The sequence below is a fragment of the Pimephales promelas genome, chromosome 23 (assembly GCF_988280905.1).
Source record: "Pimephales promelas chromosome 23, fPimPro1.hap1.1, whole genome shotgun sequence".
In the NCBI taxonomy this organism is placed as follows: domain Eukaryota; kingdom Metazoa; phylum Chordata; class Actinopteri; order Cypriniformes; family Leuciscidae; genus Pimephales; species Pimephales promelas.
This window is the reverse complement of record NC_142791.1, coordinates 28,955,517-28,972,132: the sequence shown is the minus strand read 5'-3', so window position 1 is coordinate 28,972,132 and position 16,616 is coordinate 28,955,517. Positions and strand designations below refer to the sequence as shown.

Sequence of the window (16,616 nt, the reverse complement as noted above, 5' to 3'; positions counted from 1 at the left end):
GCTCGGTAGTTCATCTACTCAACTTAAGAAACGTGTAGCATTGGTGTGTGTTGATTCCTATAGTATCCAGCTGCAGACCCGCAGCACCACCAGTTTCAGAACCCCAGAACCGGAAGTGAGGGGCGGCGTTAGATTCTAACCAACACCAGCGCAAGGAACGTAATTGAGGGGCGGAGCTTAGATTTGAAACCTAATAACGCCACTAACGTAATTTGGAGGGTATTTTACACATGAAACAGCTTTTATTGAACAAGAAACGTCCTACTCTCTACGTAATGTTATGATGCTATACATTACTATACAATAAGCATTTTAAAACATTGATTTTGTGTAAAATAACTGTATACAGTTTCAGTTATTCGTTTCAGTGTATTACGAGTTACTTCCTGATCATGATGGTGAAAAAAATAATAGGCTACTTGAAACTTATGGGCTTTTTAATGTAGCCTGGTTCAACCAGACTCTATTTTAATGTATAACAGTTTAATAATTTTAGCCAAGCAGTTTATACATACGTGTAGATTTAGGAAGTTTTTTGGTTTTTATGAAGGAGTTAACTTTGTATAATAAAGCTTTGAAAGATATAAAACAAGACAATCATTGGCGGTTTTCAAAATTATACACAATCTGATAACTCATTAGACCTCTGTGATATTTTATGTTCTATTTATTTATTTATTTCTTTATTGTGTTTACAAAAATCTTAAATTGTTTTGATATTGAAGAAGTATTTGTAAGATGATTTTGATTGTTTAATAAAAAATAAATAAAAAAGCATGGGTATTTTTTATAAAATATACTTTATTTCACAAGAACATGTGCAGCATGCATTTTTCGTGTAAAATAATGTCAAAATCTAAAAAAAGAGAAAATTCGGCATTATTTTGTTAAAGATCTATAAAGGACCAATTCAACCCAAGCTAGGCCTGTTTTATCACAACAATTTTGTTTAAATTTAACTTACAATGTATCAAATGAGGAACTCAAGGCCCGGTTTGTCCTTACATGCTTGCTAAAATAATTATAATGCAATAATAATAATTCCGCCCCTCCTTCACTTCCGGTTCTGGCACTGGGGTTCTGAAACTGGTGGTGCTGCGGGTCTGCAGCTGGATATATCTCGTTGATTCAGATATCTAGTCTCTGAAACACAGGATTGTGATTGTTAATTTGCATTGCTCCACTTTTTATATGCAAATATATCCATGTCGAGAACGAGCACTTTACGCATTGAAACGAAAGTCTGATCTGATTGGTTCAGGTGAGCTGGAATGACCTTTGAAACCGTGCCTGTCCCAGATTTCATGCGGTTTTGTGCGTTTAGCTCTGATGGCACCAGCAGATGGGAAGATCGGGATTAGGATTTGCTCCCAGTGCTGTTTTATTCCCCGTTCAGGAGTCAGGACACATCGAGGTGTTCATCCGGCGCGTGACCTCCATTGCACGAGTTTAAGCTCACAGAAACCACATCTGTCATCGGCACACACCAACCGTTCAGATGCTGGAATAAATAAGAGATTGTAATAATATTTCACTATTTTTCCTGCATTCATCATCAAATAAATGCTGGTGAGCAGAAGCTGCTTGTATCAAAGACATTACAATGTAAAACATCTGTTTTCTATGTGAATTTATTCCTGTGATCAAAGCTGAATTTCTTTAAATAAAAATACAGTAAAAAAAAAAATCACAAAATATTATTAGAATGTAAATCATTTGTTTTCTATGTGAATGGTGTAATTTATTCCTTAATGTTCAGCATCTTTACTCCAGTCTTCAGTGTCACATGATCCTTCAGAAATCACTCTAATAGGATCTGATGATCAAGAAACATTTATGATTATTATCAGTGATGAAAACAATAATAGTATCTGAAAGATACTAAAATAACACTGGAATCGTGACAAAAAATTTTCATCTGCGTCACGTTTCATCACAACGTGTTTTATTTATGCTTTCATCGTGAATAATGAAGATACGCATCCAAACCTTGATTTGAGCTTGATTTGTTGTGCAAATCAGTCTTACTTTGAATGATTTATATCACTTTTGAGTGAATCATTTTATCCCATAATATTCAGCTTTTATTTGACGCCTTGTTCATATTGTAAATGCTCCACCAGAGTCTCTGGGAATGCATGCAGATTTCCCAGCATGCACTGTGCTTGTGTAAAGCATGATTGTCCCCAGGTTATTTATGATTGTAATCTTCGGCTGCTGTTTCAGAGATAGACGGGCCATTATTAACTGAACTAATGAAAGCGCGGCGCTACATCTGTTCTGTGTTGGTGGACTCTGTGGGTTCTGTGGACTAAACCTGGCTTATTGCTGACTGAAGGTCGCAATGCTTTCAAATCCAGTTTGTTTGTAATAAGTGATTATGAGTTATTTCGTATAAAAGTGTCTGCTTATTATTAGACCAGATCGAAAACAGTGAACTTAGTTTATGACACAACTAGATCTAGTGGAAGAATCACAGATAAATCGGATCATAATATTTGTATTATATAGTGTTTTATATTATGTTATTATATCATATTGGGTTTTTTTAAGCAATTTAACACACAAGGTAAATGGAGGCAATTCTTTGAGATACACTATTACAGTTTAATATTTTGAATTCTTTTTTCATTTTAGTTTTCATGCACAGGGATGATCCAGGTGACACGAGTAACACACTACCTCTGTGTTTGTAGACTTCAATGACGGTGTATTTGTTTCGGTGCTGTTAGCTTTACTGTTTCTCATCAGGCACATTTATGATTATTATCAACGTTGAAAACAATGATGGTATTTAAATGACATTAAAATAACACTGGAATCTAGGCAAATAAGCTCAAATATAAGCAAATTGTCAGTTGTTTGACGTTTTCATCACTTTCCAGACTTATTGGTGTTATTTCAGCTTTTATCACGGCACTATTCTTATTTTCGTTGGCCTCACGTTACTGCTACACTGCATTTATTATTATTAGAGCATGAAGAATGAAGAATATATCATCCAAACCTTGATTTGAGATTGATTTGTTGTGTGAATCTGTCTTTCTCTAAATGATTTTTAGCACTTTTGAGTGAATCATTTTGTTTGTATATTTGTATATGTTACTGATGGGAATCTCTGTGTGTTTTTGCTGCTGTTAGCTTTCGGGCTCTGTTTCTCATCAGGGATTGATGTGTGTGCAGATGGTCAGAAATCACAGAGACATCGGCAGTAATCCGTTGATAAGAAATCAGGATCTTAAAGAGAAAAGCCTTTGTCCTCACACAGAAATCATTTGTTCATGACCTATATTCAGTGATTCACTCACTTTCCCACAGCGTATATGCTTTATATATTGTCTTGAGTCTGAGTGGTGTTTGGTGATGCTGACTGTGTAGGAAACACTTCTGAAAGTGATATTCTGATTATGAGATCGAACACAATAAAGTTCATGTAAAAATGATATCAGTCTGATCTGAGACCAGCTTCATTCGGATCAGACACGTGTCGTGCACATTAACTTCCTTCCTGAAAACAGTGTTCACTGCTTCACAGAATACAGCAATTACAGGTAAAAAACACTTTGTGTTCCCCTGAGAAACTTTGCTTTGAGTTCCCCAGAGAAACTTTGGGTTCCCCCGAGAAACTTTGAGTTCCCCCGAAAAACTTTGGGTTCCCCCGAGAAACTTTGGATTCCCCCGAGAAACTTTGAGTTCCCCCGAGAAACTTTGGGTTCCCCCGAGAAACTTAGGGTTCCCCCGAGAAACTTTGGGTTCCCCCGAGAAACTTTGAGTTCCCCCAAGAAACTTAGGGTTCCCCCGAGAAACTTTGGGTTCCCCCGAGAAACTTTGGGTTCCCCCGAGAAACTTTGAGTTCCCCCGAGAAACTTAGGGTTCCCCCGAGAAACTTTGGGTTCCCCCGAGAAACTTTGGGTTCCCCCGAGAAACTTTGAGTTCCCCCGAGAAACTTTGGGTTCCCCCGAGAAACTTTGGGTTCCCCCGAGAAACTTTGAGTTCCCCCGAGAAACTTAGGGTTCCCCCGAGAAACTTTGGGTTCCCCCGAGAAACTTTGGGTTCCCCCGAGAAACTTTGGGTTCCCCCGAGAAACTTTGGGTTCCCCCGAGAAACTTTGAGTTCCCCCGAGAAACTTTGGGTTCCCCCGAGAAACTTTGGGTTCCCCCGAGAAACTTTGAGTTCCCCCGAGAGAAACTTTGAGCTCCCCCGAGAAACTTTGGGTTCCCCCGAGAAACTTTGGGTTCTCCTGAGAAACTTTGAGTTCCCCCGAGAAACTTAGGGTTCCCCCGAGAAACTTTGGGTTCCCCCGAGAAACTTTGGGTTCTCCTGAGAAACTTTGAGTTCCCCCGAGAAACTTAGGGTTCCCCCGAGAAACTTTGACCTTTTTTAATCATGTCCAACTTTCCGATAAAGTAAAAGAAATCAAAGCATAAACATTTCCGGTCAAAAGTGACTAAACATCAATAAACAGTTTTAAGCACATTTCAATTAGATATTATGGGGCAAATTGGGCAAATGTGCTTAATTGTGATAAAAATTTAAAGAAAAGAAAACCTTAAAAGTCCTAAAATAGGCTTAATCTTTCATGTCATACTAAATATATATCTCACTACTTGATTGTCTTATGTTCTGCTTGCCGGTTTCTGTGCTCACTATAGTGTGTGTTCATAAGGATCCAGCAGTTTTCTGGCAGATGGATGTTTGATCCGCAGTCAGTAATCTGGGATTAGTGGGACCCTCCCCTCCCTCTTTACTACAGGACCACCACTGACACACATAAACCAGACAGAACTGTGTCACAGACACTAGAGAGTATGAAGAAATATGTGACAGAAACAAATCTGCATGCATATCAGCTGGAACCATATCTTTAATTCGATCTCACGATTATGGAAATCCATTTCTAACACGTAAGGAGAAAAAAATCATGCTTTGGTAAATTATAATTATGAGATGAAAAAATTATGACTTAAAAAGTCATTAGCCAATATAAAAAGTAAAGATTATAACATTAAGTTTACAATGTTTATTTATAAAGCACATTAAAAAAAAACAAGGCTGACCAAAGTGAAAAGAATAGAATTTAAAAAATATAAAAATGTAACTACCAAAATTAAAAAGCACACAACAAGTAAAACAATAAATAAACCTGGTGTCGAGGAGTATCGAAAGTTATGACATAAAAGGTCAAAATTATCTAAGTCTAAGTCTAAGTCAAGTCTAAGTCATAATTATGATATAAGAAGTAAAAAAATGATTAAATTCTAAGTTGAAGTTGTAGCATAAATTGAATAAACAACAGCATAAACAATTGAATGACTTATTTTTTCATATGCGGCAGAAATATCCTTCCATAAACGAAACATTCATTCAATGAAAACCTGAGTTTAATCTGCGTCCCAGGGGCCGTGATTTACCTCTCCGTTTAATCTCATGCTCCAGATGTAATCATCCCCTGTTCTGGACTGATCCACTCTTCATTTTTGACTTTGTGATGGCCCTGCTCTGGGGCCGACGGGCCTGTCAGACGGGCTCGAGACGGAGCTTCAAACACCACAGAAGACGCTTGATTCAACTTTTGCTTGTGAATTATTCAGCCCACACTACATTGGCTCTAAAGGATGGAACAATGAAGGCAGATCGGAAACGATCATTAGTGCATTGACAGGATTTAATTTGATTGTTCTTAGAGGTGGATTCTCAAAGTCAACATGAAACGGCATTTACAGCCCATTTTACCTGAAGGATTTTTTAAAACTTGAAACAGTTTAATGAATCTTTAGAGAACATATTTATATATATCTATATAAATATTTTTTAAAAATGGAACAGTTTATTGAACCTTTAGACAAAATATTTAGTATATGTGTGTTTTTTTGCGCATCATATTAGATGCATCAAGCTTTTATGGCTCATATAGTCTGATATAGTGAGAATATGGAGGGGAAAAAAACTTATGAAAAAACTTAGAAAAACTTATCAGAGCCTCAAACTGGGCAAAAATATGTGTTTTGCTGCATATGGACCGTATAGCAGATACTTGTATATAAATATCCATATCTTCCAATGATATGTCTTGGTAAGATGATATTTTAATACTTTGTTATATGATCTGTACTTTTAAAAAATACATAATGCAATCCAATATGAGAAATAAACAAATAAACCAATTCCTCAAAAGCCTGATGATCATATTTGATACTCATGATTTTTATGATGATAATCCAGAAAACCTGCTTCAGTCCAGCTGAAATATTACTAACAACATCACAGCTATTCTCACGTTTGCTTGATAATGTCAGAGCAGATTTGACAGCGTGAAGCTCGAGCTGAAGGAGGACGTTTGTACAATATACTGAAGGACTTTTACTTGATAAAAGAGTCTAAACTCTCAGTCAGGAGTGGAAGATCGAGTGCGACAGGTTTTTCAGATCATGTTGGAAATGACTGCATCAAATATGCTGCAGTAGCTTTAAAGGGTTAATAAAGTAAATGTTGTATCTCTCACAGGTGTCCTTGGCTCGCTGAAAACGTGTCTCTCATTTTCCCACCATGTGTCGGAATCGTGTTCCTCTTTGTTATGGCAAACTTCACCATGGCAACGTTCATGGACGCCGGCGTGTTCCCGAGGGGTGAGTCGAGTCAAGCTTAAAGTGCCTCTATTCTGCTGTTTTAAAGGCTCTTAATATTGTTTTGGCGTCTCCTACAACAGGTTCACCTTCATTCAAGCTCAAAAACACTGTAATGTCCTCATGATCTCCACTGCAGCGTCAGCTCTTCCTCTCAGTGTCTGAAACGCTTCTGTGTAGATTCAGTCTCTCTAAGCCCCGCCTCTCTGAGAGCTGCACTGCTCTGATTGGTCAGAAAGCAAACGCTCATTATCATATCTGAATCGCAGCTCTTGATCACAGTGATAAGAACAGTGACGATGGCGTGGGTTTTACCGTCTCAATCTCAGAAAACAGCATCTTCTCGATTCGAGCCGAACTCTTCCAGTCTCAGATCAGGACCAGAGTCTGGCATTATGCAAATTAGTGACAAACCTACGTTGAAAGTGAGAATGGAATTACTGACGACTCGTTTCTTTCTTTTAGAAGACAATAACTTGACAATAACAAACATTTCAGACCTTTTACATTCATAAACAGCTTTATTGCATTCTGCTTGAGAGGGGATATCTGAAAAGGCGCAATGGGCTCTATGCACGGCGGTATTTCCGGTGAAGATATAAGGATGCTCGATAACTTCCGCCGATCGTAGAGTCCAATGCAATACCGAGAATTTACATTGAATTTTATACTCTATGGTTATACTAATGAAACGTTAGTCACAAAAACAGACAAAACAGACACCCCTCGATGTTTTTATGCTTCTTTTTAAAATTATATTAAATAAACATAACTATATATAAAATTACATCTAAACGTATGAAAGTTTCGTTTCAAAGACGGGAGGACAGTAAATATTGAAGACTCTGCTATAATCCCGTTTTCCTCGGTTTTCCTCCGCTTTAATCTCCACAACCGGAAATGGACGAGCATCCTTGCGTCAAATACAGAACTTATGCGTGCATATAGCGTGCATAGTTTATATATATATATATAAACAGATCATGTTTTCACGCTGTGTTTCCAGCGGATGACGACGAGGACAAGGACGCAGACTTGCGCGCTCCACTCTACAAGACGGTGGAGGTGAGAGGAGTGCAGGTGCGCATGAAGTGGTGCTCCTCCTGTCACTTCTACAGGCCACCCCGATGTTCTCACTGCAGTGTGTGTGATCACTGTGTGGAGGTGAGACAGCCGTCTGTCTGTCTGTCTGTCTGCCTGTCTGTACAGTAATTTACAGGGTGGCCAGATTTTGGTCATCTGGCTGGAGATTTTTATGGCATTACGTCTTAATCAATCATAAGCATGTATTTTTAAAAAGTGTAGGTTCTGCGCTGAGGAAAGGTCATATTCTCTCAATCTCTAGAACTTTGACCATCACTGTCCCTGGGTGAACAACTGCATCGGGCGACGCAACTATCGCTTCTTCTTCCTCTTCCTCCTGTCTCTGAGTCTTCACATGGTTGGTGTTTTTTCCGGAGGTCTCCTGTATGTCCTGGATCACCTGGAGGATTTGTGGGAACTGCACGCCGCTGTCACGTATCCTTAAGCTGCATTAATGTGTCATGGTAAGCTAGAATAATTGGTCAGTCAGACTGATAGCCCCGCCTCCAAACTCATGTGATTGGCTGAGTCAGAAGTGGACATGTTGGGTCCAAGCGACAACCTTCCAGTCTCTCTCTTGAATCCGACATGGAAGAGACTTAAACTGCAGTTCCTTCACTGGCCACTAGAGGTGCTGCAGAAGAGACTCAATCCCATAGACCCGCATGTTAAAATGCCCAACTTTACAGCACAAAAAAAAAAACATGTTTACAGTTTGGTTGTCGTTCTATATAGCTAATTTTGCCCTTCATATCGACTGTGATGAAAGTGACTGTTTTTACTGTATAACTTATCCGTTTAAATTATATCAAGCCTAAAAGTTGTGCATAATTAAGGGCGTGGTCACTTGAGTGACAGGTGGATAGCCACTGATGTCACCGCTAGCCATTTGTCTGCTAGCATTAGCGTCACACCACCTCAGCCAATCTCACTGCATATGTTCGTTTATCCGGGAGTGACGCGTTGCCAAGATGGCGACGGCCGGCTCCGCCCACTTTGGGCTTCAGAAACGCTCTGCAGAAACACTACGGGTGACGTCACACACACTACGCACATATTTATTTGCATTCTATGGTCGGTTGCATTCTATATTTAATCGTCACACAGACGACTGAGTGCCTTGACAGTGTGTGTTCAGGCTGGCGGTCATGAGCGTGTCCGGGTTGTTCTTCATCCCGGTCTTGGGTCTGGCCTGCTTTCATCTGGTGCTGGTGGCACGAGGACGCACCACAAACGAACAGGTGAGACCCAGTGTTAATAATCATTTTCGTCATTATTTTCGTCGACGACATTTTTTCACGAACGAAAATGTGACAACTAAATAAAAACTAGTTTCGAATGACAAAAACTATGACGAAAATCTATTGACATTTTCATAAAAAATTTACGAAAATGTTAGTGACGATTTGGGAAGAGATCTACGTAGACAGAACTGCGTTTGTGGAAGATGCGCACATATGTATTGTAACGTGCTGATCACGAGTTGGCTTGCGCTTGATGCATTTCTTAAAAAACTTTAAAAAATGTAAACGTCTGGCCTGGGAGAAAGAGAACAGCATATGGACAGATCTGAGCAAGAGTGACGATGCAATAGAGCAGAGAATATTCATGTAAACACTGTCGGTTATATCTTTACAGAATGTAAACAGTGTGAGAATAGCGGATGTGCGTCAGTGCATTGGATCTGTGCATTCAGTCTTAAAGTGACAGTGCCTAATAAACCTAAACTAAACTAAAAGAGAAAAGCATTCACTGCTGTTTAATAGCGTAAATGAGGTGTAATTATTTTAATTTATACAAATAAATATGTCTGCTTTAAAGAATAAAGAATGATGTATGCAAGTTGTTTTAAAGAATGCATAAATCAAGAATACATAAACCAAATCAATTTGCTGTGGAAATGGACACATGAGATCATGGTACACAGAGCGAATCCTGCTAACACTGAGCTAACTCTCACTGAAACTAATCTCAGGTTACAGGGAAGTTTCAAGGCGGAGTGAACCCGTTCACAAGCGGCTGCGGCCACAACCTGCGGTCTGTGCTGTTCAGTCCCATCATACCGAGGTGAGCGGGTCGACACGTGACACTGTACTGCACTGTTCCTTCATCACTGTACATTAATCAGTGTAATTGTTCATTAATGAAGGAACAGTGCCAAAAACAGCATGCATGTTCAGCACAGAATGTTTTTTGTGCTGTTTATTTATTATACAGTATATAGTATTAAATGATAACTTTATTGAAGTTGTATCGTCTGCTCCTGGAATTGTAGGTACACTGGGAAACTCAGTGACGGATTGCCGGTTCGCGTTCATCCTCCGTTCCACCAGCCTGAGTCTCAAACACTGACGCCGGTGAAGAGCTCCAGCCACGCGCTCCCCGTCAAGGTGCACGGCTTTATCCATACTGCATCATGGGGCATGGTGTGGATATGTATGCATGGAATGTATATGCACATTTACATTTAGACATTTAGCAGACACTTTTATCCAAATAGAAGCAGTTAGACCAGCGAGAGTGCCGCAGTATACAAGCTGTAACAGTCTCAGGAAATCTAGCACTGGGCAACTTTTTTTTTCTTTTTTTTTTTACATTTTATTTATTTATTTATTTATTTTTCATTATGTAGTTATGGGAAAGTTATTGTTTTAATTGTTTTATATTTTTTATTTATATTGTTCTGTTGTGTGTTGGTGTATAGTGAAGCCAAATACTAATTTCCACTTGTGGACAATAAAGGAACTAAACTCAACTCAACTCAATTCAATAAAAGCTGTGAATAACTGAGTAAGATCATGGAAGTTAACTTGCGTTCAGCTGTGGCTCATAAACTCACTTCCTTTTACAGAGTTTTATAGATAAAGTCAAGATACTGTCAGTTTAGATAGATCGTCTATACCATTTTTATAAATGTTGTTATGTATTTAGTTAAATGAGATTTGACTTTATAACACATGAGGTTTTTCTGAAAAATAAATGCTGCTCTGAAAAAAAAAACAATTATTTAAAGATATATTGACAGCTTAGATACAAAGCTTGATTACATTTGAATTTTGACTTGTTATTTAGTTAGTGTTATTTTACTATAGTTTTTAATAATATTTTGAATGTTTTTTATTAGTTACATTTTCTGATTTTATTTTATTTTTAGTAATTTTCTTTCTTTATTTTATTAGTTATTGTATTTCTAAATATATATTTATAGTTTTTATTAATATTTTGAATTTGTTTTTATTTTTATGTTTTGATTTCATTTTAATTTTAGTAAAACTTTTATTAGTTATAGTTTTTATTTATTTATCTGTATAGTTTTTATTTATATATTTATAAAACTTGTTTGTCTTACATATCTGTTTTTAATTTGAACTTAAACTAGAAAGTAAAGTTTGTCTGGACAAGATTTGATGGCTTATAATGTTTGAAAGTTACAGACATGTTTCTTATGGTATTAGTTTTAGTTTAACAACCCAGGTTTGTAAGGTTTCAAAGTAGCTTCCCCTACAATCAATTCAATTCACATTTATTTGTATGTTTCATAAATGATGGATGATGTATATGTACATCGTTTCAAAGCGGCTTCACAGAAAATGCACAAGTCCACATTACAGTGTACAGTGATCTATTATCAGAGGAAACTAAGTTATGTATTTCAGAAATGTACATATACAAAATCACAGTTATCTATAAATGTATTAATTTAAACAAGGTCATAATTTAAGGCAGAAACAAAGATCTCATTGAAGTAATGAATACTTGTTTGTTAACAAATGATTGACATGTAGACAGTGAGAGTGGGATTTTTCGTCACTGCTGGAACAGTATCTGTATTATATTTTGATGTGTTTGTTTCAGTCTCTGGAGGAAGTAGATGATCCAGACAGTAAAAGTTTGACCAGTCCCCCTCCACTGCCCCCTAAACCAGACCCAGTCCTGCTCAAGAACCATCTGGCAGCTTTGGAAGGTGTGTGTGTGTGTGTGTGTGGAAGCGTTGAGCACAATCATGTTTCTGAAAGGTCTGAAACACTAAACGTCCTCATGTCCTCTCGTTTTGCTTTATAACAGAGAGTTTGCTCCAGTCCAGAGCTGCGATGCCTTCAGGACACAAAATAATTCCCCTTCAGACTGCAGAGTCGCCTACCAAAGTGCTCTACCAGGTTCCCCGAGATCAGGTGAGACTGTTTACACTGTACCGATAGAAGTCCGTTTCAACCACAGTATGCTACTGACACACAGGATGATGTTCAAACACAGGTTGTGCATGTGTATCCTATATATCCTATATTTCTCATTATCTTCGCATAGACGGCTGCTAGTTTAATTTGGAAAATGGAAAAACCAACCAACATTCCAATTTCTTTATATATCAAAACCGACTGACTATTAAATTCTTAATAGAACAAATCCGAGTTACGTTTAAATCTCTTAACGGAAGAAAACGGACGAAAGAAAACTGGACTATATTTAAATCTCCTTACTGAACAAAACCAACCGATATTTAAATCTCTTAATGAAACAAACCCGACGGATATTTAAATCTCTTAACAAAACAAAACCAACGATATTTAAATCTCTTAATGAAACAAAACCGGACGATATTTAAATCTCTTAATAGAACAAAACCAACGATATTGAAATCTCTTAATAGAACATAACCGACCGATATTTAAATCTCTTAATAGAACAAAACCGACCGATATTTAAATCTCTTTATGGAACAAAACCGGCAGATATTCAAATCTCTTAACAAAACAAATCGGACTATATTTAAATCAATTAACGAAAGAAAACCAACTGATATTTAAATCTCTTAACGAAACAAAACCGGACGATAGTTAAATCTCTAAATGGAACAAAACCGACCGATATTTACATCTCTTAACAGAAGAAAAAAACGATGATATTTAAATCTCTTGACAGAACAAAACCGACGATATTTAAATCTCTTAACTGAACAAAACCGACGATATTTAAATCTCTTAACGGAACAAAACCGACCGATATTTAATCTCTTAACGGCATAAAACCGACCAATATTTAATCTCTTAACGGCACAAAACCGACCGATATTTAAATCTCTTAACGGAACAAAACCGACCGATATTTAATCTCTTAACGGCACAAAACCGACCAATATTTAATCTCTTAACGGCACAAAACCGACTGATATTTAAATCTCTTAACGGAACAAAACCGACCGATATTTAAATCTCTTAACGGAACAAAACCGACCGATATTTAAATCTCTTAACGGAACAAAACCGACCGATATTTAATCTCTTAACGGCACAAAACCGACCGATATTTAAATCTCTTAACGGAACAAAACCGACCGATATTTAATCTCTTAACGGCACAAAACTGACCGATATTTAAATCTCTTAACGGAACAAAAACGACCAATATTTAAATCTCTTAACGGAACAAAACCGACCGATATTTAAATCACTCAACGGAACAAAACCAACCGATATTTAAATCTCTTAATGGAACAAAACCGACCGATATTTACATCTCTTAATGGAACAAAACCGACCGATATTTAAATCACTCAACGGAACAAAACCAACCGATATTTAAATCTCTTAATGGAACAAAACCGGCCGATATTTAAATCACTCAACGGGACAAAACCAACCGATATTTAAATCTCTTAATGGAACAAAACCGACCGATATTTAAATCACTCAACGGAACAAAACCAACCGATATTTAAATCTCTTAATGGAACAAAACCGACCGATATTTACATCTCTTAATGAAACAAAACCGACCAATATTTAATCTCTTAATGGAACAAAACCAACTGATATTGAAATCTCTTAACGGAACAAAACTGACCGATATTTACATCTCTTAACGGCACAAAACCGACCGATATTTAAATCACTCAACGGAACAAAACCAACCGATATTTAAATCTCTTAATGGAACAAAACCGACCGATATTTACATCTCTTAATGGAACAAAACCGACCAATATTTAATCTCTTAACGGCACAAAACCGACTGATATTTAAATCTCTTAACGGAACAAAACCGACCGATATTTAAATCTCTTAACGGAACAAAACCGACCGATATTTAATCTCTTAACGGCACAAAACCGACCGATATTTAAATCTCTTAACGGAACAAAACCGACCGATATTTAATCTCTTAACGGCACAAAACCGACCGATATTTAAATCTCTTAACGGAACAAAACCGACCGATATTTAAATCACTCAACGGAACAAAACCAACCGATATTTAAATCTCTTAATGGAACAAAACCGACCGATATTTACATCTCTTAATGGAACAAAACCGACCGATATTTACATCTCTTAATGGAACAAAACCGACCGATATTTAAATCTCTTAACGGAACAAAACCAACTGATATTGAAATCTCTTAACGGCACAAAACTGACCGATATTTACATCTCTTAACGGCACAAAACCGACCGATATTTAAATCACTCAATGGAACAAAACCAACCGATATTTAAATCTCTTAATGGAACAAAACCGACCGATATTTACATCTCTTAACGAAACAAAACCGACCGATATTTAAATCTCTTAATGGAACAAAACCAACTGATATTGAAATCTCTTAACGGAACAAAGCCAACAATATTTAAATCTCTTAATGAAACTTTAGATATAAATCATAACATTGTTATATCATCATATCCCTAAGCCCTAAAACTTGCATTATAGACATAACAGTATGAATTTCTGTAAATAAATTTGACTTCTAAGATTACTTGTGCTGATTTGAAAACAGATTTACTATAAAGCTGTGGCTGCATATTCTTCTAGATGTTCAATGTTCAATTTATTTATAAAGCACATATTAATACAACAACAGTTGACCACAGTGCTGTAAACGGGACAAGCAAAATAATCATAAAAATCACATTCAAATTTGATATCATTACAACACAGTCACAGATCAGACAATGAGGCATTAATAAAAACCCGTTATAGCACTAACACAACACTCATGTATAACTCATGCAAGAATACAAAATGTGATTTTAAATGATGTTCTTTTGTCTATCCCTGTAGATTTCCCCGCTGGTCCCGCAGGAGCACACGTCCGATCCCAGTCTCCTTCAGTCGGAGAATCCCGGAAACTCTCTGACTCTGAATTCCCGCTCGCTGAGTCTGAAACACTCCCACCGTCGCATAGCCGAAACTCCAGGTCCACATCCGAGCGCTAGCATCCTCATTAGCCGATCCGGGAGTCTGTCCTACGACAGTCTTCTGCGTCCCGTCGAGCGCCTCGGATCCCAGGCGCCATTCCTTCCCACGGATTCGAGTCTCTCCCGAGGTCCTGGATGCAACTGCAGCCCGGTGTTCATGAATATTAGCCGGCATTCACCTCAACACCGCGAGCCGTCGCCCGTTTGCTACGACAGCCTCGCTAAACCGCTAATGAGCTCCATTCAGGAGCGCCGGGAACCTGACGAGAAGGACAAACCTCTCGCTCCGAACTCCGGGATCTACGACGTTCCCAGCAGACGAAGCCTTCCACATGATTTCCGAGGCCCGTCGTCTCGCGGACCGACTCCTCCGGCGTACGGCTCGCGCGAGTTCCTCCTTAGCAGCGCAGCGTACGGATACGGGAGCCGGCCGCATCTGTCTTCCTCCTCCTCATCTTCGCTCACCCGCACGCCTCGGACCGCCAGCTCCCCGCTGCACTTTAACCGATCCCTCTCTCCCTCCTTCTATCACTCTCTGGACCGACATTCCCAACAGTTCCCATCGCCTCTTCCCAGCTCCTCCTACGGCCATCAGAAAGCACTGGCGTTCATCAGAGGAGAAGAAAGACCCGAACCTGAACTATGAGTCCTTCACGGAAATCATCAAAAAAATCAGGGAATTTCAATAGGGATTATGCAGACCTGGAAAATTTCACTTTCCTGCTCAAAAGGTGTTGGGAGACGCTGATACGCCATCAATTACTCTTCTAATATATGCTGATTTGCTGCACAAGACACATTTATGATTATTATCAATGTTGAAAATGGTTTCATATTTTTGTGGGAACTGTGAAGACTTATTTTTCAGGATTCTTTGATGAATAGAAAGTTCTAAAGAACAGCATTTATTTGAAATAGAATCTTTTGTACCATAAATATCTTTGCTGTCACTTTTCATCAATTTAATCCTGTACTCTTAATGGAACAAAAGCAACCGATATTTAAATCTCTTAACGGTACAAAACTGACCAATATTTACTTCTCTTTACAGGACAAAACCAACCGATATTTAAATCTCTTAACTGCACAAAACCAACCGATATTTAAATCTATTAACGGCACAAAACCGACCGATATTTAAAATCATTTAACGGAGCAAAACATTCCGATATTTAAATTTCTTAACAGAACAAAAACAACCAATATTTAAATCTCTTAATGGCACAAAACTGACCGATAAAAACATCTATTAATGGCACAAAACCAACCGATATTTAAATCTCTTAACTGCACAAAACCGACCGATATTTACATCTCTTAACGGCACAAAACCAACCGATATTTAAATCTTTTAACGGAGCAAAATATTCCGATATTTAAATCTCTTTACAGGACAAAACCAACCGATATTTAAATCTCTTAACGGCACAAAACCAATAGATATTTACATCTCTTAATGGCACAAAACCAACCAATATTTAAAATCATTTAACGGAGCAAAACATTTCAATCTCTTAATGGCACAAAACCAACCGATATTTACATCTCTTAACGGCACAAAACCAACCGATATTTAAATCTTTTAACGGAGCAAAACATTCCGATATTTAAATCTCTTAAGAGAACAAAAACAACCGATATTTAAATCTCTTAACTGCACAAAACCAACCGATATTTAAATCTTTTAACGGAGCAAAACATTCCGATATTTACA

The 16,616-nt window shown here is 37.8% G+C and overlaps 1 protein-coding gene and 1 long non-coding RNA gene across 2 annotated transcripts in view; one reads left to right on the top strand and one right to left on the bottom strand.

Moving 5' to 3' along the window:
* Positions 1 to 16,116, top strand: part of zdhhc8a (zDHHC palmitoyltransferase 8a) — a 43,882-nt gene extending 27,766 nt beyond the window's left edge. Inside the window, exons 2-10 of the mRNA XM_039670359.2 lie at positions 6,505 to 6,626; positions 7,630 to 7,787; positions 7,969 to 8,141; positions 8,845 to 8,947; positions 9,682 to 9,773; positions 9,982 to 10,096; positions 11,562 to 11,670; positions 11,772 to 11,878; positions 14,766 to 16,116. Of these exons, the coding sequence (XP_039526293.2) occupies positions 6,505 to 6,626; positions 7,630 to 7,787; positions 7,969 to 8,141; positions 8,845 to 8,947; positions 9,682 to 9,773; positions 9,982 to 10,096; positions 11,562 to 11,670; positions 11,772 to 11,878; positions 14,766 to 15,548 (1,762 nt within the window). The 3' untranslated portion in view covers positions 15,549 to 16,116. The remainder of the gene's footprint in view (positions 1 to 6,504; positions 6,627 to 7,629; positions 7,788 to 7,968; positions 8,142 to 8,844; positions 8,948 to 9,681; positions 9,774 to 9,981; positions 10,097 to 11,561; positions 11,671 to 11,771; positions 11,879 to 14,765) is intronic.
* On the bottom strand, positions 1,183 to 7,429 carry LOC148969484 (uncharacterized). The gene is made up of 3 exons (XR_016149572.1): positions 6,503 to 7,429; positions 5,412 to 5,608; positions 1,183 to 1,501 (listed from the first exon to the last, which is right to left on the bottom strand). It is a non-coding gene; the product is annotated as an uncharacterized LOC148969484 (long non-coding RNA).
* Positions 16,117 to 16,616: the final 500 nt, after the last annotated feature.